General features: G+C 35.0%; 1 protein-coding gene across 1 annotated transcript; it reads right to left on the reverse strand.

The window, feature by feature from the left end:
- Window positions 1-455: 455 nt before the first annotated feature.
- Window positions 456-2518, reverse strand: LOC107610126 (putative glycerol-3-phosphate acyltransferase 2). The gene is made up of 2 exons (XM_016312208.3): window positions 1883-2518; window positions 456-1516 (listed from the first exon to the last, which is right to left on the reverse strand). The coding sequence occupies exons 1-2, from the start codon at window positions 2453-2455 to the stop codon at window positions 611-613; spliced, it is 1479 nt and encodes a 492-aa protein (XP_016167694.1). The 5' UTR covers window positions 2456-2518; the 3' UTR covers window positions 456-610.
- Between the last annotated feature and the right edge of the window lie 20685 nt (window positions 2519-23203).

A 23203-nucleotide genomic window follows, 5' to 3' on the forward strand; every position in this document is an offset into this window, starting at 1 on the left:
GGACCGGCCCACTTTGTCAAAATTTACAGGTTTAATGATTCGTATTTAACAAATTTTTTTAATTTGACTGGTTTTAAATTTTATTTCGGTTCATATTTTTTATAGATTTGACTAATCGATGTAATGAATTCTTCCCGTTTTAACACCCCTAATACTAACTTGGTATAAATAATGCATCAAAAAGTTAAAATGGATCAAAGAAGATTGTGTCCATTTGTAGATTCTGTCTTTACGGTTAATTATTCTACTTAAAAAATCATAATGTAAGGTTTTTTTTTTTTTATTTCTTAATCCAAGCATATTTGAAATTTGGTAACATGATAAACAGCATAAAACTGCAAAACAAGTAAAATTGATTATCATAATATATCATCGACCCATACATACTATGCATTGATACACAAGAGAGTGTTTACCTAAAGATAAATTCAACCCCATCAATATAGATACCAAACTTTAACCACTGATCTTATCTGCATATATGTCACTCATAAATCAAATTTCCATATAAGATAAATAGTCAAAATTTAATATATACTATTGACACCAATCCCATAAGTTTACCGAACAATATTTGTTTTCCAAATGCGACACACAAATAGCCAGTCAGTTATTTAGAAAACTCCCTCTGTTTCTGGTTGACACCATCATTACCTGCCAAGATCATGTATTTGTCTTTCCTAGTGAAACTTGTGCATGTAAACCCCAACGCTTTCCCAATCTCATTCTGCACAAAATTGGCAACATCAATCCTTGATTTCCCACCACCATGACATGTTTCTGTTTTTGGCAACCGCTCAAGAATCTTAACAAAGTAGGAAGGATTTGGGTTCATCAAGTGGAAAAAAGGATCCAAATACTTATGCCCACTAGCTGTTGTACCATAGAACATGCTAACCTTAACATCTAAAGCAACAGGAACAATATCATCAGTGATTTCTGCAAACAAGGGACTAAACCTTAGCAAATAAGGTTCCCTGCATGTTGTCCCTTCAGGACACACAACAAGGTTTCCTTGACTCAGCAAGGTCTCCATTGTCTCTTTGTCTCTCTCTCTGTCCCTGGTTAGTCGAATCGTCTTGATGGGGGACACTAACTCATTTAATCTACTTAAACTATACGTGACGGCGGAAAGAGGTTTGTCCAGAACGTATGAAATGTAAAGCGGATCAAGCAAAGTTCTGTGATTGCATACATAAAGGATTCCCTTCTTGTTTTCTTCTTCGTTTGGCATCTCCCGAGAAGCATTCCGGGGTGTTCGTGAAGCTGTGGTTCTTGTACCGGAGAATGCTAAGAATGGAGCTGACACATTGAAGGGTAACAAAATGCCGAATGTGATTCTGAAGAGCGAAAGGAATAATCCCAGGGGTAGCCACAAGAACATAGCTAGAGAAGAAGCAGGGGTGGGCCTGAAAGCCATTCTTCCATCATGGAAGATCAGTTTCTTTGGGTACTTTTCTCTTGGAACTGCATGCCAGTTTCTTCTTTCATCTGAATTCAACATTAAATAACCCTCCTGCCGAAAAAGAAAAAGACAATAGCTACTGAGAATGTTATTTAGGATTTTTAGCATAAAAAAATTGTTTACTCCTTCCCTCCGTTTATACATGTCAACAACTTAGATCGACAAGTGTTTTAGAAGCGTTGATATTCCAGTCATTTTAAACATTGATCTTTCTTATAAACTGCATATATAGTTGAGATCTACCGCTAAAATTACTAGAATATTAATAATGCTGAAACATTTGAAAATTATCAAGATATAAATGCACACCAAAAGTAACTTGCATTTGGAAGGAGGGAGTAAACAAATAACATGACTATGGTTCAACGACATTTTCTTGTGTTTTTTTTTTTTTTTTCCTCTCAAAAATGGCCAAACCTTGAAAAAGGGGGAAAGTTCTTGGTCGTGAATGTACTCAAAAGTGCTATCTTTAGTACAAACAAAATCTTCTTGTGAAAGGCTGGTAATGCTATTTCCCTTCTTTTCCTCAAACAAACCCAAAAAGTACCCATTCAATGATTTTAGCTCTCTTGCTACAACTTCTTCAACTCCTAAATAGTCTCTCAAGAAGCCTTCAACCATGACCCTAGGCAACTTAGTAGACACCACCCTTTTCTCATGACACAATCCTGCTCCAAATCCTTCCCACCAAACATCTTCCAAGAAGAATTTCGGAAGAACAGCTGATCCTATTCTGAATGTGTCCTTTTTTATGCCGAAAAAGCATAAGAACACCATAATATACAAACCAAGTTGGTCTTCACCCAAAAGCCACACCAAAGGGTATGAAAGGAACAAGATGAGAGATCTTAATAGCCCACCAGCTTCAAAAGCAACAAGCATGAAGTAAGGGAATAGTGAAGTGGACCTTAACAGAGTACCCTCAAAATCAAAGAAAAAAGTTTGAGTTGTAAGTTGTGCATTTTTGTGGACAAGTGAAGTGGCTTTCATCTTGCTGAAGGTATAGAGTTCTTTTTTCGTGCAAGAGAAATGCTATTTGTGGTGCATTGACCGAATTTATATTAGGTACAAAGCATTTGGATGTGCTCAAAATAGCTTTTTCAATTTTTTTTTAATGATAATATAAGCTGTTTTTGGAAGAAAACAAGAAATTGTGCTTGGTATGGAAAAAAATAGTATATAAATAAGACTTGATAAAATTTTTTGAAGTGTTTGTGTTTTTCAAAAATATAAGCATTTTGTTTTGTATTTGATAAATTAAAAATTTTTATGTTTGTATTTATAATTTTTAAAAATTAAGTATATTTTTGAAAATATAGAAGAGATTTTTTAAAATTGGCTTGTGTTTATCAAAATTAAAAAATTTAATATAACATTATATATTAATTAATATTTAAATTTAATTATTAGCTTAATATCTATTAATTGTATAACTACTAAATCGTGGCACCCTTTTGTATTGTACGCATAACAAATCTTGTTGAGTGCAGCATTTTATTGCTACCTACTAGAACTTACTAAATCATGACTTGGTGTAACCATTTAATGCTTAGTGTGAATTTATTAAGGTGAATTTTAATATGACCATGATTATAGTAATTATAATAATTATATAAATATTAATAAAATTAAATTTATATTTTTATTTATATTTTGATAATATATTTTTAGTAATATCTTTAAAAAGTATGATTAAATAATCAAAAAATATTATTTTAATTTTAATAATATTTTTTAAAATAATATAATCTCTATAATATAAATATTTTAGAAGAATAATCTATTTATTAAATAAATTATTTTAGTATAATTATATTACAATAATTATAATGATTATACGGTTTTAAAATATATTATTAAAATTAAAATAATATTTTTTATTACTAAACAACATGTTTAAAAAATATTATTTAAAAAACATAATTTTAATTTTAATAATACTTACCTAATTATAATAACTACCATGTAATACGTTGTGATTGATGATTTAGCAGTGAAAGACTGTTGCTAAATTTCTGCCGTGAACATGAATAAACAATCTATGTACAAATCTTAAAATGCTAGCAGCGTCATGATTTATATAAGACAAAACAGAACAAAATGTAAAAAAGAAAATAAAATTATTTAGGACAATCTAATAATTCAGATTTCATTTTATTCTTATTAGTGTAAATTTCTTTTTTTTTTTTTTCATGGATAGAATCCGGAGGCTAGTGTAAATTTCTATATGTATCTATAAATAGAGAATATATAAAGAAATTAACTTTTAGCTCATTCTTATTAACAATAATTTCAGAATTTAAAATTTATAATTTAAAATTTATAATTAATAATTTATTATTAGTTTTTATATTCTGCCTCAAAACATAAAGTAAGGTCCGATAAAAAAAAAGGTCCATCCAAAAAAAAGTAGCCACTTCTAAAGTGCCCGACCTATTAGGAGATTGGATGTGACTAGAAAAGTTTAGTCAATCTCTCCTATTATTTCTATTTCATCTAGAAGGTATATCTCAACAAATTCTCAAGATAAAAAGAACAGTTATCTACCAACAAAGATGAAACTACTCCAAAAAGTGATTATCTATTCTACTATAAATATACTTACACTTCTCAGTTATATTCAGATCCCAATATACTAAAAGAGATATTCTCCATATCCAAGCAATTTTGGCATCCAAACTCATTCAAGCAATTTTTGGTCACGCGCTTTTTCCGTTTTTCTTCTTTCCTCACGCTTCTTCTTCTCTTCTCCCCGCGCTACTTCTTCTTCTTCTTCTTCTTCTTCTTCTTCTTCTTCTTCTTCTTCTTCTTCTTCGCGTTCCTCCTCCTCCTCATTCTCCTCCTTCTTTTTCGCGTTCGTTCTTCTACACGTGTTTTTTCCTTATCTTCATTCTTTTGTTGTTGTTGTTGCTGTATTTTTTGTCTTTTTCTCCTTCTCTCCCTGATGAAGAAGCAATAGAAGGTGAGGAGGAAGAATTTTGAATTGTGCAGAACAGAAATGAGCCAAACATGTTATTATGGTGAAACAATTGTATAGTACTAAATGAATAGAACATTATCAACTATATAATTCAAATTCGAACAGCTTTCCACATAATGAACCGAACAGGTACTCATGGTGAAACAATTGTATAGTACTGAGTGAACGAAATATAATCCATTATATAAAATTAAATTCGAACAGCTTTCTGCATAATGAACTGAACACATACTCATGGTGAAACAATTGTATAGTATTGAGTGAACGAAACATAATCCATTATATAAAATCAAATTCAAACAGCTTTCTGCATAATGAACCCAGCACGTACTCATGGCGAAACAATTGTATAGTGCTGACTAAACAAAATATAATCCATTATATAAAATTAAATTTGAAACACCTTGGACTACAATTTAGAGATTATCAATTCAATTCAATTCAATTCAGATTCAGAACACCTGCGTCTATTCAATTCAATTTAGCAATTGCATTCTATTCAATTCGATTGAAAAAATAATCCATTATCAAAATGTTGGTATTGTTGGTGATGACGATAACGAAAGAAGAAGAAGAAGAAGAAGAAGAAGAAGAAGAAGAAGAAGAAGAAGAAGAAGAAGAAGAAGAAGATGATGATGATGATGATGATCGGCACCAGCACAGGTCGGACGCTGCCTCATATGGAGTCTGGACTTTACGTTTAGGTCCAAATCACCGTTTCAGGTAATTCTCGAAACAATTAGTATCTAAAATTTAAAATAAATAAATAATTTAAAAAGAATTAATTAATGTTGTCTAAAAGGTTGCATTTGTTTACACGGACAGGACATTAAGACATAAAATCGTGTTTGATAGATGAGATACGGACAGAAATATTTTATCTAGAGAGATTGAATTAGTGTATTTTGTATATATCATGACAAGGATATAAAAACACTAATAAAGGACACAACTTATTTTTTTATTTTTCTTTCATTATTTTTTTAATTTTTTATAATTATATTTTTTAATATTATATTTTTTCTCAATTTTTTAATAAAAAATAAAAATAAATTATATTTTCATAATTTATTTTATTTTATCATTAAATAAAATATAAAAACACCAAATTTTAAATTTCTATTTTTTAGATTTTATTTTCGGTGTTTTTTTAATTCTGTTTGCGTAATCAAAGGCAGTCAAAAAGATTGGTTATTAAGGTTACGGTTTTTTTACTGAAATGCGCATGAAAAAATCTTTAATTCCCAATATACGCACGGTTTGATTTTCCTCCTCAAATACGCGCTTGGGTCAGCCACGAAATGGTTCTAGACAGCAAGTCAAGCATGGTGAACACGAAATGGTGCATTGGGTCTGACACGGGCTATATCTTTTGTAGCAGACCTTCTGTAGCAGGCACAAGATGGGAGACCTCACCTATGACACACACGAAATAGTGGAATTCATATATGAAGCACACGAAATGGACCAACTCAATACAGGCACACACGAAATGGGCCATTTTTGGTGTGTCTCTCTTGTACTTTTCTTTGTGGGTTGTTGTGTTCATGGTTGCTTTCTTGGGTCTTCTTGGTTATAACTTTTTCTATTTATTAAATTAATTATGTATTACTTTTATTTTTTTCTTTATAAAATTGCAAGAAAAAATTACTCATAATTAACCATGCCAAAAATTCTTCCATTTTTATGATAATTATAAGAAAAGTGGTTATAATTTTTTTTAACAATTTGTGATAGTATGAAAGATGTTTATTTATACTAGATTAAGGCACTCAAAGAAAGATTAAGTGTAAATGGAGTATATATTTTTTTGCATTCATATGGTTTACATACAAAAATTAAGAATGAAGCGATTTTTAAGGTAAAAAAAAGGTATACTTTAAAAGGGATGAAGAGAAAAAAAAAATAGTCTTAACTTATATGATTTAGTACTCACTACGTACTCTATGATATACTGTACTGTATTCTGACTTGCAATTCGGACTCAACTTTTAACAAACATAAATAGAAAATTCATTATATGCATACATTATAAATAAAAAATTTAATTTAAGAGAACAACTAGGGAACCAAAAGCATATTAGCCAAAAATCAGCCAAAATGTGTTTGGGTTCCATAAAAAATCGGGTTTTGGTTTGTGCTCTGTGATCTCAGGAGTGATTTTCAAACATATTATTCAAAAAGTGATTTTAATTAAACAGTTTTGTTTACTTTTTGGCTGTCACATTTTAGTTCCATATACTTTTTCAATAATTTATTATTAAATAATAATTTATTATTAAATAATAAATTAAATAATATTATTAAAATGGTTGTTGATAAATTTGAAATGGTTTTCACCACTGCCGTGCCTCCAATTCGTGTCTGTTGTCCCTGATTTCATCTGTTCATTTTGATGCTGACAAACTTAAAATAATTTTCCCATTTTATGCCTACCCTAAGTAAAATTGTCCTCCCATTTCGTAGCCACCATGTCAGGAATGATGTGGAAACCCATTTCGTACCTGTCATACTAGAAATGGCACGACGCATTTTAAAAAATATTTTCACATATGCGTATTTTGAAAATTAAAAAATTTTTCATGCACATTTGAGTAAAAAAACCTTCGGGTTACTCGTACCAATATTTTACTTTTCGAAACAAAACAAACTAGATATGAAGAGTTAAAAATCCTTTCACGGAAGATGGACTTCAAAGTTCAAAGTGTACTATCCTTTGGCATGAGTTATTTTAACATGCTAGACAATGATGCCTTATCAATCAAATAAATGAACATACAGTACGTGGCTAGCTGTTAATGTCTCCATCGCAATGACTTACTGTAATCTCAATCATCAGCTTCAGCATAGGGTTATTATGTTTCCTTTTTTCCTTTTTTCTTTTTCCAAGGAGTATATATATTTGAATAGAATATTAATTAATTAATCTTTTTGCCGTGAAATGATTAGCTTGTATTTTTTTAATAAATAAAAAAATAAATCGCAAAAAAATAGATTCAAATTATTTTGTTACTGAAAACAAAATATCCTCAAATTAAGTTATCAACAAAAACATTTTTAAATTATTTAAAAATATAATAAAAATATATACTCATAGGCTAAAACGGTTTTTAATAAAAAATACTAATATAAAAAAAACAAAACTTTTTATGTATGTGATAAATGAGTCTGTGACAATTGACAGATAAGTTATGTCACATTTTTTTGTTAATAAAATACGTCTATCATCATAATTGCGCATTTTTTATATAGTCTTAAATTATTTAAGAATATTTTAATCAATAATAAAATTTATAAACATTTTTATCATTATCAAATATTTTAAATAAATAAATAATTATTTTTATATTAATTACCATTTTGGATATTTTTATTTATACATATTTTGTTTTTATTGTAAATGAGATAAATAATTATATGTAAAAATGTAATTAATTTTAAGAAAAAAACATATACATAAAAATAATTAATTAATTTTTTTATTTAAAAATATTTAATTAGATTGAATGCAAACTGTCATAGTAAATTTTAGAAGGTTAGATTTAACAGTGTTTGTATAGTTTTCTGGAGTGTTTGAGAATACTCTAGATGGTTCTGGAACGTTCTAGAATGTCCTAGAAGGTCCCGGAATACCCTAGAAGGTTCTAGAAGACTCTGGAAGCTCATAGAGTATTCTAGAAGAGTGTAGATGTATATAGAAGTATAAAGAGTGGTATGGAATAATTTAGAAACATTTAGAGAGTTGTGGTAGGATAGATATTTGTAAAGAAGGTTCTGGATGATTAATCTGGACCGTTGATTAGATTTAATCCTAACCATCCATTGAGGAGGTGGATGGCTATAAATAGGGGTGAGAGTTAGAGTTTGGGTATGTGTGAATCATTTGTAACCACACTTGAGCAATAAAGTGTTCTTCTACCAAAACTTCCTTTCTCTTGTGTTCTCTTGTATTCTTAGCTTTCTTGCTAAGTATTGAGGGTTAGGCTGACTAGGTCTTAACTCAAGAGGTTGAGTAAGTCCGAGTGCTGGCACGGTAGCGTTGGAGTGTGTCAAAGGCCGTGACAATTTGGTATCAGAGCAAGGTTGGAGAGGGAGCACAAGTGATTTGTGGGTATGGCTTCTAGTATCACCATGGAGCATATTGAGTTTCAAAGGGGAAGGAATGCTATTCCTTCTCAATGGGGAGGCAAGAAGGTCCGTTCTTCAAGTGAGCCTAGAGGTAAGGACTCTAACTTCCTAGAAGAGAGAGTTTCTGTATTGGAGAATGTTCTATCCTCTATGGATGAGCGTTTCTAAAGGATAGAACATGATAAGGAGACCCTCGAGGCTCACGTGTTAGGAGAACTAGATGCTTTCAAAGAAAGCATGCTCCAAATCGAAGAGAAGCTTGAGAATTCCTGAAAGCTATTTGAGGAAGTTCGAGTTTGGTTCGAGGAGGCAAAATCTCGACCAACCATTATAAAGGAGATGACAAAGATTGATCTCCCCAAGCCAAAGGAGTTCAAGGGCGTAAGGGACGCTCGCGAGGTGGAGAACTTCCTATGACAAATGGAGAGGTACTTCGAAAGTCAAGGGGTGGTCGAAGAAGCAATAAAGGTACGCGCTGCAACTCTCTACCTTTCTGATAATGCTACTTTGTGGTAGAGGAGAAAGTGCGTAGATATAGAAAAGGGTACTTGCAACATAGCCACATGGAAAGATTTCAAAAGGGAGTTGAAAAGACAATTCTTCCCTGAGAATGTGGTTTATAAAGCAAGGAAGGAGTTGAGAGAGTTGAAGCACAAGAGTACGATTAGCGACTATGTAAAGGAGTTCACTACTCTCACGCTTCAAATCCCCAACTTAGCATCAGAGGATGCATTGTTCTTCTTCATTGATGGACTCCAACCTTGGGCAAAGCAAGAACTACAAAGAAGAAATGTTAAGGATGTCGATGAGGCCATCGTGATGGCCGAATCCCTCATTGAGTATCATAGGGGAGACTCTAAACCCAAGTCATCCTCCAAGCCTAGTTCTACTAAAGGTGGGGAGATAAGGGAAAGAGTTTCTCAACCAAGAAGGAAGGAAAATACTCTTCAATGAAAGAGTACGGAGAAAAGAAAAAGGCTTTCGTGCCCAAAGGAGGATGCTTCGTGTGCAAGGGACCACACCTAATGAAGGATTGTCCCAAGCTAGGGACTTTGGCATCTATCGCCGAGGAACGAGAAGCTCAACTCAAGTAACTGAGTGTGTTGGATCTATCCAACACATGAATGCTGTGAAGGGCAAAGAGGCAAGCACTACAGAAAAGAAAGGCTTGATGTATGTCAAAGCCTTTATCAATGAAAAACCCGTCATGGCTATGATCGACACTGGTGCTACATACAACTTCATCACGCCTGATGAAGCAAAGAGACTTGGGTTGAAGATCACCGAAAAGAATGGCTGGTTCAAACCCGTGAATACCAAGGGTGAACCCCTTAAGGAAGTAGCAAAAGGGGTTGAGATGACTCTTGGTTCTTGGAAGGGCCTTGTAGATTTCTCAATAGCACCCATGGACGATTTTAAAATAGTCATCGGGCTCGATTTGCAAAGGAAAGCAAATATAATACCTATGCCATACTACGACGTAGTATGCGTCATGGAGAAAGGGTCTCCATGCATGGTCCCTACAGTCTCTAAAGTTGGCGGACCACCGATACTATCTGCCATGCAACTCAAGAAAGGGTTCAAGAAGGGAGAGACTACATATTTGGCTCTATTACAAGAGGAGTCAACATCCGAAAGAGAAGACGTTCCTCCCAAAATCAAGGAAGTCCTTGAAGAAAATAAGGATGTGATGCCTCCCGAGTTGCCAAAACAAGCTAGGTGGCAAGACTTCTTGGCTGAGTTTGATTTCGAATTCGAATACAAGTCAGGCAAGACTAATGTGGTAGCAGATGCGCTGAGTCGCAAGGCTGAGTTAGTGGCCATTTCTATGGTTGAAGGAGATATTATGCATATCATCAAGGAAGGGTTGCATCACGATCCATTAGCCAAGAAGTTGGTGGAGTTGGCTAGAGAAGATAAGACCAAAAGATTTTGGTTAGAAAACGACCTTCTCTACACTAAAGGGAGAAGACTATACGTCCCTAAATGGGAAAATCTAAGAAGAAAATTAGTGAGGGAATGCCACGACACCAAGTGGACTGGTCACCAAGGTCAGCGAAGGACCTTGGTACTCATTGAATCTTCTTATTATTGGCCTCAAATGAGAGATGAAGTGGAGAGCTATGTGAAGACTTGTCTTGTGTGCCAACAAGATAAGATTGAAAACAAGATACTAAGCGGGTTGTTGGAACCTCTGCCTCCATCAGAGCGACCGTGGGAAAGTGTCTCTCTAGATTTCATCTCTGCCATACCGAAGTTCGAGGGGTTTGGATCTATTCTCGTGGTAGTGGATCGATTTTCGAAGTATGCTACCTTTATACCTGCCCCTACTGACTGCACTGCAGAGGAAGCAGCACGACTATTCTTCAAGAATGTGGTGAAGTACTGGGGATTCCCTAAGAACATCATTAGTGATCGAGATCCACGCTTCACAGGACGACTATGGACAGAGCTGTTCAAACTCCTCGGGTCGGAGCTTCATTTCTCAACAAGCTTCCATCCTCAAACCGATGGGCAGATTGAGAGAGTGAATGCCTTACTTGAGTGTTACTTGAGGCATTTTGCAAGCGCTAATAAGAAGGATTGGACAAAACTCCTAGACATTGCTCAATTCTCATACAATCTGCAAAGGAGTGAGTCTACAAGGAAGAGCCCATTCGAGATTGTGACTGGACAACAGTCGCTTACACCTCACTCTCTTTCTTTCTCTTACTCAGGGAAGAGCCCTGGAGCTTATCATATGATTAAGTCATGGGAAGAACAAGCAGATGTCACTCGTTCTTACCTCGACAAAGCTGCTAAGAGGATGAAGAAATGGGCAGATAAGAAGAGGAGGCATGCAAGCTATCAAGTGGGAGACAAGGTAATGATCAAACTTCTTCCACAACAATTCAAAGCCTTTCGCAAGGTTCATAAGGGCTTAATCCGCAAATACGAAGTGCCATTTGAGATCATTGGACGTGTTGGGGAGGTTGCTTACAAAGTACAACTCCCTCCCTCTATGAAGATCCACCCGGTCTTCCATGTGAGTATGCTTAAACCATATCATGGAGACCAAGACGAACCGAGTAGAGGTGACTCAAGTCGCGCTCCGCTTGTGGTAATTAGATCCTTTGATAAAGAAATCGAAGAGATCTTAGCTAATCGCATCGTGCAACGAAGAGGGGGGCCACCAAGTATCCAATACTTGATCAAGTGGAAAGGGCTCCCGTTAACCGAAGCTAGCTGGGAAACTCGCGAAGATCTGTGGCAATTCCAAGAACACCTAGAGCGCTATCATGAACAGAACGCGACGAGGACGTCTGCGCATTAGGTGGGGAAGAATGTCACGGTAAATTTTAGAAGGTTAGATTTAACAGTGTTTGTATAGTTTTCTGGAGTATTTGAGAATACTCTAGATGGTTCCGGAACGTTCTAGAATGTCCTAGAAGGTCCCGGAATACCCTAGAAGGTTCTAGAAGACTCTGGAAGGTCATAGAGTATTCTAGAAGAGTGTAGATGTATATAGAAGTATAAAGAGTGGTATGAAAAAATTTAGAAACATTTAGAGAGTTGTGGTAGGATAGATATTTGTAAAGAAGGTTCTGGATGATTAATCTGGACCGTTGATTAGATTTAATCCTAACCATCCATTGAGGAGGTGGATGGCTATAAATAGGGGTGAGAGTTAGAGTTTGGGTGTGTGTGAATCATTTGTAACCACACTTGAGCAATAAAGTGTTCTTCCACCAAAACTTCCTTTCTCTTGTGTTCTCTTGTATTCTTAACTTTCTTGCTAAGTATTGAGGGTTAGGCTGACTTGGTCTTAACTCAAGAGGTTGAGTAAGTCTGAGTGCCGGCACGGTAGTGTTGGAGTGTGTCCAAGGCCGTGACAAAACGGTCAACAACCTAAAACCTTTTATATTTAAAAAAATTCGAACTCCAAAGTTCAAATATTTTAGTTGAGTAATAAACTCTCAGCCTACTTCCCACGGTTTACATCGGATTATGATTTTATAGCATTATAAAGGATATTGATGAATAACTAAAAAAAAAAAAAGCATTGATGATAGAATTTATTTTTTTATACAGAAAATAGTTTGGTGTATTTGTCTTATATTGATATTGCACTACAAAAAAAAAGGTCACCGTGACCATAGCTAGTGAAAATGGTGAGCATAGGTCTATGGTCACGGTTTTTGACCTATGGTCACGGTTTTTCCGCCGTGGCCTATTCTCTCATGGCCATAGACCTATGGTCACAGTTTTTTAATCTATGGTCACGGTTTCTATGGTCACAGTTGTGATGTTCAAATTCTGGCACTTTTGGGGTGTTTTGTTGGTTTGTGAATGCAGTTAAACACGCGAAGAACGTGGTGCATTAGTGTAGTCAGCATTGTCAGAGATTCACTGCAGCTGTGAAAGCACTCGGTCAACATACGAGGGGCGTGTTGCGTTAGAGATTTTAACAAGCTTTTGTATAGATTTGCACATGTTTTCAAAGAGTTGCATGTATTTTCAACAAAGGAAGGGCGTGTTGGAGTTGCCTGCATGCAGGGGACAATTTCTTCTTCCGAAAACTAGCAATGTAGGACTGAAACTTTTTAATAAAGCTCAACCTTCCTTCTTTGATGCATCCAAAGATAGAAGAGAGTGATTTTGAGAGAGAAGAGATCAGCAGTAAAGAAGAGGAGAGTTAGTAGTATCAAATATGTTAAAAATAAAAGAGTGATTAAACATAAAAAAACTTAAAATTATATTAATAAAAAATAGTATGTAATTATACGGTACTTGAAGAATATATTATCAATTATTTGGATCATCCAATTTATGTAAATCGATAAATTTTACTTTTTTTTGTAATTAAATTTTGTAATTTTATTTAATATTAATTTTTTTAGTGTTAGCATCATATGATGATATAGCACTATTATTTTAGTATTATTATTTTTATTTATATTTAACATTACTATGTTATTTATATTTGTAATCATTAAATTTAATAAATAGTATAAATATTAAATTATTTTTGGATAATATTTTTATTTTTCTAGTATATTATTATTTTATTTATATTTATAATTAATTAATAATGAAATAATATAAATATGGTCATATAATTTTTTTGAATTTTTTGTTATAATGTGATTATTTTTTTGTAGATTTAATAAATAATTTAAATATTAATAAATAAATAAATATTATTATTTTTCAAATTTCTGTTCTTGTATTTTAATTTTCTGTTGTCATAATATATTTTTATTTTAATTTATATTTAGTTAACTGGATGAGTAATAAAAATATTAATAAATATTTTTTACTTTTGAAAATAAATAAATAATATAAATATCAGAAAAAATATTTGTTCGGTTATTTAATATAATAATTATTTGAGGATAATAATATTATTTATATTTTATTTTATTTTTTATTTATGATCATATTTATATTATTTAAACTAATAAATAAATTGTATAATATAATATCTTTTATTTTTTATTTATGTAAAGTAGTATAATTCATAAATAATTATTTGTTATAATCTTCATTCATTTAAATTAATTTGTATATTTAACGAATAAATATATTTTGTTGTACCAGCTTAATAGGAATCTTATGGCCTCTAAACTTGATCCACCAGTGATATGGAATTTGATGGTAGAAGATGTCTGACGAGCAACGAAATTCTACCATGTTTCGAGAATTGAGGTGATTAGAGGAGTTTACCTTTTACTATTTGTTCTCGTGGAAAGATGGGGACCAGAGATTCACACCTTTGTGTTGCTGGTAGGTGAGGTTACTGTTACATTGAAAGACATTGCTCACATATTTGGCTTACCATGGAGAGGTTGTAAGCGGTTGGACAGATAGTAGTCATGACTTCTTGCAAAGCCAGAGCATCGTTCTTGCAACCTCTTATAGTTGATGTTCTACTCCTCCACTGTCTTTGAATATGTTGATAACAAATTTTTGTAAGTACAGAATTTTGAATACCCTTAAGAAGTTCTACTGATGTGCCTAATAAAAAATATCCACCATACTCTTGGAGGTTGCCAATCACTTCCAGAATGATTTACTGCTGCCCGAATTGACTCATGTTGGTCTGAGATTATACCTATCCAATTTCTTCTAACAACGTGTCTTCATAAATTACTGAGAAAAAAGTGCCACGCATTAGCGATCTCCCCCTTCACAAGGAAAAAAGCGATATGTGCAATGTTTTGGTTCCCATCTTATGCAACAGCAACCAAAATTATACCTTTATATTTTCTGTAAAGGTGTATGCCGTCAACCGAAATCAAAGGCTTACAGTGTTTGAACACTCTAATACATCGATAGAAACTCCAAATACGCAGAGAAGTATTCTGATATCATCCACTTTCTGACTCCCGTTATACAGTGGTTGTGTTTCTATTTGGTCAATTGAGCTAGGTATTTTCTGAACCATGATCGAGAACCACCATGGCAAAGTTTGGTAAGAATCTTTTCACCCACCGAAGACTTTGGTTATGGACTTCTGCTTTGCCAACCAAGCCTTTCGGTATTGATAGTATAGTTGAACATTGACTGGACTTCTGCAATTATAGATTTCACCTTCATGGATGGGTCAGACTCAACCAATTGCCTTAGCAACTGTGTTTGAGTCCAACTTGAAATGATCCTATAAAATCGTTCTCATGGTGCATGTGTGCCTACCGTTTTATCACCATAACTCTCAACAACCTTTTTTTCGTATCAAGCTGGCTCAGATAAGTCAGCCGCACCCACAACCAAACGTCTTATATTTTGCATAGAACGTCTATTTCTTGTACTCATAAACATTGTAGTCGACCTCTCTAGAGATAGTGTAACTCCTAATTGCTGCGATTACCGACTTTCTAGAACTATATTCCATTCCAATCTTGAACTCTCCATCCTCAAGATCGGCACACCTATACAAAAAGGAAATAGTCTAACGAACGAATTTTCTGTAAGTAAAGAATTTTACAAATATATCCTCGTTGTAAGTATAGTTTCTAAACCAACAAAGAATCCTTTCGTACAAAAACTTGTTTGTCACTAAAGCAAACCCAATAAAATTAATAACAGAAATATTTAAACCTCGGGTCGTCTCTCAAGGAATTGCAGGGAGGTGTAGTTATTATTAGTTATGAGATTTTCTGAGAAATTTTGGGAGTTGGAGAGTGGAAAAATAAATGATTATAAATTGAAGCAATGTAAATTAAAAGAGATTTATATATTCAGAATAAAAAGCCTTGGCCGGGAGAATGATTAATTGAAAGTTCTATCCTTATTGGATTTTCTCAAGTGTAGTATCAAAAGGTTGTTATTTTCACTTAGTTAACCCTTACTAAATAAAGAAAAGTCAAGTGATTGAGCTAACTCTTATTCGCAAATCCTAATCCTCTCCCTTGGGAAGGATTAGTGTTAGTAAATAGAGAATTAGCCAATAACTTCTAATTTAACTAATCACTTGAGCATTCCAACTCAAGGATCTCCTTTTAATCAACCCCCAAGTCAAGTTGGAAGCCTATTCTATTGACATGGATGCCATTTACATGATAAAAGGAATTGAATTGAGATAATCAAGAAAATAAAGAAATTAAATAGAAAAATACTCTTTGCATTAATAATTAAACATAAGAAGAAGATAAACTGAAGTAATAGAATAAAAGTAGAAGAACACTAAATTAAAGAAACATTGAACCTGGAATTGGGAAGATGAAGAAATCCTAACCCTAAAACCTAGAGAGAGGGGAAAGCCTCTCTCTCTAAATACTACATCTAAAACCTAAAATTATGAATAATGAGAAGTCTGAATGAATTCCTTGATTCCCCCACTCTGTAGCCTCTAATCTGTGTTTTCTGGGCCAAAAACTGGGTCAAAAATAGCCCAGAAATCGCCGTGATACGTACAGGTCACTGGCTTTTCTGCAGAATGACACATGTGCGTGATGCACGCATGTGCGTCATTTAGAAGCCCCGTCTCATTTGGACCTCTGTAGCTCAAGTTATGATCGATTGAATGCGAAGAGGTCAGGCTGGACAACTTTGCAATTCCTTCAATTTCTTGTATTCTTTCCACTTTTGCATGCTTCCTTTCCATCCTCTAAGCCATTTCTGCCCTGTAAACCCTGAAAACACTTAACACACATATCAAGACATTGAATGGTAATAAGAGAGGATTAAACATAGCAAATTTAAGGCCAAAGAGGCATGTTTTCAATTATAGCACAAAGTTAGGAAGGAAAATATAAAACATGCGAATTATATGAATAAGTGTGAGTTTAGTTGATAAAATCCACTCAATTAAGTACAAAATGTACCACGAAATAGTGGTGCATCAAATCTCCCCACACTTAAACATTAGCATGTCCTCATGCTAAGCTCAAGGAGATAAAAGGAATGAATGGGAGAAAGTAAGACTCATGAGATGCAACCTATGAATGCAACTATATGCTAAGATGCTTCTGTCTACTTGGTTAAAAGTAAACAAGTTCTCCAAGATAAACATAAATCAGATTTCACTAATTCAAATCATACAGTAAAGACAAGTAAACTTGTAAGAAGATAGCTTATGAAAGCAGGGAACATAGAATCAAGCATTGAACCCTCACTGGTAGTGTATATGCACTCTAATCTCTCAAGTGTTTAGGGTTGATCACTCTACTCTTCTCTAGTCATGCTTTCTAAAACTTTGTTCTTCATCTAACCAATCAACAGATATTTAATGTACCAATGCAAACATCATGAGGTCTTTTCAAGGTTGTAATGGGGCTAAGGTAGGGGTGAGGATATATGTATGGCTAAGTGAGCTAAAATATGAATCTTTGACTAACCTAAGCTCTCACCTAACATACACACACTCTATATAACTCTAAAATCATGCCTAGCTACCCAAAATCCCCACTTTTGCATCACATACTCATGTATCAATTTTTTTAATTTTATCACATATGCATTGATCTCTTATTAAACTTAGCATTGGGGTAATTTTATCTCCTTATTTGTTTATATATATATATATATATATATATATATATATATATATATATTTTCTCTTTTTTTTCTTTTTTATTATTATTATTATTTTTTTTTATATAAAAGTAAACATAACATATCAATGCACATGGATTTTTTTTTTATTTTTCTAGTCTCACATGAGTAGTTACCCAAATTCCCAATATTCACATAAAGTAGAAACATAACACATTCTCATTAACCCCGGTTCCCACAGTTCCCCACATTTAATTGATACACAATCTCTATCTTACGCTAACCAAATATTCAATTGGGATAAGTAATTATTTTTCTGCTTAAGACTAGTGATGTGGTAAAATATAGAACAATTGGGCATTAAAAGGCTCAAGGTGGCTAACAAGGTGATTGGAAGGGTAGGCTATTTGGGATAAGTGGGCTAATAACAAATGATGGCCTCAATCATATGCAAGCATGTAAATACACTAAACAGTGGACATATAGAATGGAACAAAATATAGATTACAATCATAGAGAAGGAAATACACAAGAATAAAATATTATGGTTAAATAATGTAACCATATAATTAAGCTCAAATCTCACGGGTTATGTGTTCTTAGCTATAATTTATGTTCTAAATTATAATCCTCAAACAAGTTTAACAAAAAGGTTTTAATTTAAATTAGTGAAATGCTATAAAAAGGATCTTGAAAAAGAACTTATCACTCCAACCATGTAGTGGTAGAATATGCACAAAATCAAGCAAACATGCAATGAAACATGCAAATGCAACAATGTACTAACAAATAAAATAAAACATTGGTGTTGAAATAGGAAATAACTAACCCACGGAAGTTAGTATCGACCTCGCCACACTTAAAGATTGCACCGTCCTCAGTGCATGCTGAGATGTGCAAGTGGACGGGTTTCTCCAACTGATGCTTTTCTCCAAAGATTGTGCAGATGGACTTGTCTGTTGCCCCATATAGAAGTTCTTCCTTTCCCTTCTTCGGTGGCCATTCTGAAAGAAGATGAAAAGGAAGAAAAGTAACCCAGAAATAAAGATAAGAAAACAAATAAAGTATGGGTGAGTTAATGCCAAATAATGAGAGTCTCAAGTACATGGTAGTTACAACATGCAAGTGAGAAAATAGTAGAAGCACATGGCATATCAATAGTGCAAAAATTACAACAATGGCGAAGAGAGAGTGGGTAATGAAAGATAATATAAATTCATGTCAATGCAAAAAGAGTACAACTATCATAAAAGATTAGCATTGATTTAAATAATAGTACCCAATTGGAATAGAACAAGTCATGAAGCACCAGAGTAATGCAAGGAAAGATGTAACAGTTGAATAAGGATATTTAACACCAATGGAAAAATAATAGACTTAGAAAGGAAAATAAAACATCCACAAGATTAAAATGCAATGAATGAAAGTATGCAAAGAAATTAAGTAAAATAGAATGAAAGAGAATAAGGATGAGAAGTTAATGAAAGGAAGAAGAAGTAAGTAAGAAAGGAGGAAGAAAGAAGGAGAAAAGATGGAAGAAAAGGGAAGGGAATTAAAAACGCAACGCGATGCGCGCGCAGGGCACGCGTGCGCGTGAAAACTGTACTAGCCATGCGACGCGTACGCGTCTGGCACGCACACGCGTAGGTGGTCTGAAAGCGAAAGGACGCGCACGTGTCAGAGACGCGTACGCGTGATGACCCGCGCGGCTCCAGCACCATGGCATCATAACTCTCTGTTCAAGCACCTGTTTACGCCGATTTGCAATCCAACGCGTACGCGTCAGGGACGCTTATGCGTGGATTGGCAAAAACGCAGGGGATGCGTATGCGTGAGGTACGTGTACGTATGGCGTAGCTTGTGCGCCACGCACCCCCTCCCGCGCGTCTCTCGCGCAACTCTCTGTTTAGTTGCGCATACACATACGACGCGTGCGCGTCATAGACGCTTACGTGTCGATCCCGCCCCCCTCCCCCCCCTTTTTTTTTGAAATATGCAGAATGCAAAATGCAGATGCGGATGCAGACATTATGAACGAACACTAAGAAAAATAGAATAAAATAAAACTAAGAATAAAACAAAACAAAATAAAACTAAGACTGACATGGTGAGTTGTCTCTCACCTAGCACTTTTAGTTAAAGTCCTTAAGTTGGACATTTGGTGAGCTCCTTGTCATGGTGGCTTGTGCTTGAACTCATCCTGGAACTGCCACCAACGCTTGGACTTCCAATAAGCTTTATCAATTCCAGGTTCATTCCCCAAGCTTTGATGGAGTTCTGCACAAGCTTTGAGCTCCCAAAATTGATCCTCTTGTATGCGGGGATCCCAAACTAGGCGCATAACGCCTTCAAGCAAGTTGAAGCAAGTGACAAGGCCCCAAGAGTGTTGATTGCTAGAATGAATTCCAGGGTCCCAAACCTTGCTTATGCACCCGTCTTTGTGTTGATCGCCATTGTTCCAACCGGGTGGCAAGCAATCTAAATTCCCACTGAAGCGGTCAAACAACTTCCTAGACCCATTCAGTCGAGCTTTACACAAACCTTTGCATTTAAACTTTGAGCTTTCCAACATATTGAATCTTGCATGACAACTCCTACCCCTAGCCATCTCCCTCTTACTCGTAAAGCCACAAAGAGCTCGAAGTTGACCATCTGTCTCAAGTAAACCATATTCAAGTGGAATGAGAAAGCTAAGAGATATGAATTTTACCCACTTGAATATTGTGAAGGATGATGGTGACTTAGGGGGAGAGGTCTCCAACAACTTTGGCAAGGTGATTTCAAGCTCCACTCCCTTGTGCTCTTCCTTGACAACTTCCACCTCTTTGCAAGCTTCTTCAAGTTCAACCACTTCCTCTTGGTAGCTTCCTTCCAATTCAATCTCTTCTTCGTTACTCACCAAGGGCATGTGAGGTTGTGCTTTTTCTTCTTTAATCTCCATGTCAAGTCCAATGGGAGAGGATTCAATTGCAGATAAGGATTCATCAATGATTGAATCCATCTCTTGATCAACCTCCTCAAATTCTTCAACTAGGATATGCCTTGGAGGTTGTACACCCTCCTCAACAATCAACATCAAACATCTTGGAAGGAGGCTCTATGACTGGACTTTCCCATGGAGGTTCAGCATCTCCTAAGTCTGCAACCACTTCTTCCTCTTTAATAATTGCTGCTTTGTCCAATTGTTTTAGTATAAAATCGTACTCCTCCTTTATGATTTTTTTTCCATGACAACTCCCTTCAACTACTCCTTCATCTTCAAGGGTCTCTCCTACCTCCACCTGTAGGGCCTCCTCTTGCTCCACTGGAAATAAGGCCGCGTGTAACCGATCCATTGCGACCCTAAGGCGATCCTTTCTCTCTTGTTCCATGTCACTAGCATAATTGGGATCGTGTTGCTCTTGGGTTGATAGATGTGGGTGTTCTTCCATGGAGGGCGGTGATGGGATGGAGAGATCATTATGTGGCGGTTCAACACTCTCCATCTTTTCCACTTGTTGCTCAACACGCTCATCAATGGAAATGCTTTATTCATTGCATGAGTCTTTTGGGCCAAACTTTTGATGGATGGTTGCTTGAAGTTGATCCATTGCTTCCTTGAGACGATCCCTTGACTCTTGTCCAGCTTGAATAACATGATTAGGATCATATGGCTCTTGGGTTGATGGATATGGACATGGTATATATAGAGGTGGTGGTTCTTGGGAGTAATTGGGTTGGAATTGGGGTAGATCTATGTATGGCTCAAAAGGCTCATAGGGTGGTTGATATGGTGGATAAGGGTTAGGGTCATATGGAAGTGAATGGTGAAAAGGGGCTTGTGAGTCTGGTGGTTCAAAGTTATGTTGAGGAGGGGGTTTATAGGTATATGGTGGGGCTTGTTGGTAACTACAAGGGGGTCCACCATATCCATCATCTTGGTACGCATCTTGGAATGGCTCTTGATCATAGTAATCTGGTGGAGGTTGGTTGTCACGAAGAGGTCCACCATAACTATTGTCTTGGTATGCATCATAGAATGGTTGTTGGTTATAGCGCATTGGAGGGGGTTGTTGCCAAGAAGGTTGATCAAATCCTTGTGGCTCCTCCCATCATTGATTGTTCCAACCTTGATGCATGTTCTCATTATAGCTTCCATTCCCTACAACAACATTGGAACCAAACTCATAGCGACAGGGGTGAGAATTCATAGTATCTAACAAAAATAAAAACTTATAAAAATAAGCAACTAAGTCCTAAAACTAACAAAAACTAACAGATAAGCAAAAAGCAAATATTTACAATAACCAATAATAAGGCACACGCTTGCAATTCCCTGGCAACGATGCCATTTTGACGAACGGATTTTCTGTCAGTAAAGAATTTTACAAATATATCCTCATTGTAAGTATAGTTTCTAAACCAACAAAGAATCCTTTCGTACAAAAACTTGTTTGTCACTAAAGCAAACCCAATAAAATTAATAACCAAAGTATTTAAACCTTGGGTCGTCTCTCAAGAAATTACAGGGAGGTGTAGTTATTATTGGTTATGAGATTTTCTGAGAAATTTTGGGAGTTAGAGAGTGGAAAAATAAATGATTATAAATTGAAGCAATGTAAATTAAAAGAGATTTATATATTCAGAATAAAAAGTCTTGACCGGGGGAATGATTAATTGGAAGTTCTATTCTTGTTGAATTTTCTCAAGTGTAGTATCAAAAGGTTGTTATTTTCACTTAGTTAACCCTTACTAAATAAGGGAAAGTCAAGTGATTGAGCTAACTCTTATTTGCAAATCCTAATCCTCTCCCTTGGGAAGGATTAGCGTTAGTAAATAGAGAATTAGCCAACAACTTCTAATTTAGCTAATCACTTGAGCATTCCAACTCAAGGATCTCCTTTTAATCAACCCCCAAGTCAAGTTGGAAGCCTATTCTATTGACATGGATGCCATTTACATGATAAAAGGAAGTGAATTGAGATAATCAAGCAAATAAAGAAATTAAATAGAAAAATACTCTTTGCATTAATAATTAAACAAAAGAAGAAGATAAACTGAAGTAATAGAATAAAAGTAGAAGAACACTAAATTAAAGGAACATTGAACCTAGAATTGGGAAGACGAAAAAATCCTAACCATTTACCTAGAGAAAGAGGAGAGTCTCTCTCGCTAAAAACTACATCTAAAACCTAAAATTATGAATAATGAGAAGTCTGAATGAATTCCTTGATTCTCCTACTCTGTAGCCTCTAATCTGTTTTTTCTGGGTCGAAAACTGGGTCAAAAATAGCCCAGAAATCACTGGGGGCAATTTCTGATACGTACAGGTCGCTGGATTTTCTGCAGAACGACGCGTGCGCGTGATGCACGTGTGCATGTCATTTAGCTATACGTCCATTATGACAAATTATATATCATTTCGAAGCCTCGGATGTTAGCTTTCCAGCGCAACTGGAACCGCCTCATTTAGACCTCTATAGCTCAAATTATGATCGATTGAATGCTAAGAGGTCAAGCTGGACAGCTTTGCAATTCCTTCAGTTTCTTGTATTCCTTCCATTTTTGCATGCTTCCTTTCCATCCTCTAAGCCATTCATGCCCTGTAAACCCTGAAAACACTTAACACACATATCAAGGCATTGAATGGTAATAAGAGAGGATTAAACATAGCA

The sequence above is a fragment of the Arachis ipaensis genome, chromosome B7, assembly GCF_059453495.1.
Source record: "Arachis ipaensis isolate K30076 ecotype BB chromosome B7, ASM5945349v1, whole genome shotgun sequence".
Lineage (NCBI taxonomy): Eukaryota > Viridiplantae > Streptophyta > Magnoliopsida > Fabales > Fabaceae > Arachis > Arachis ipaensis.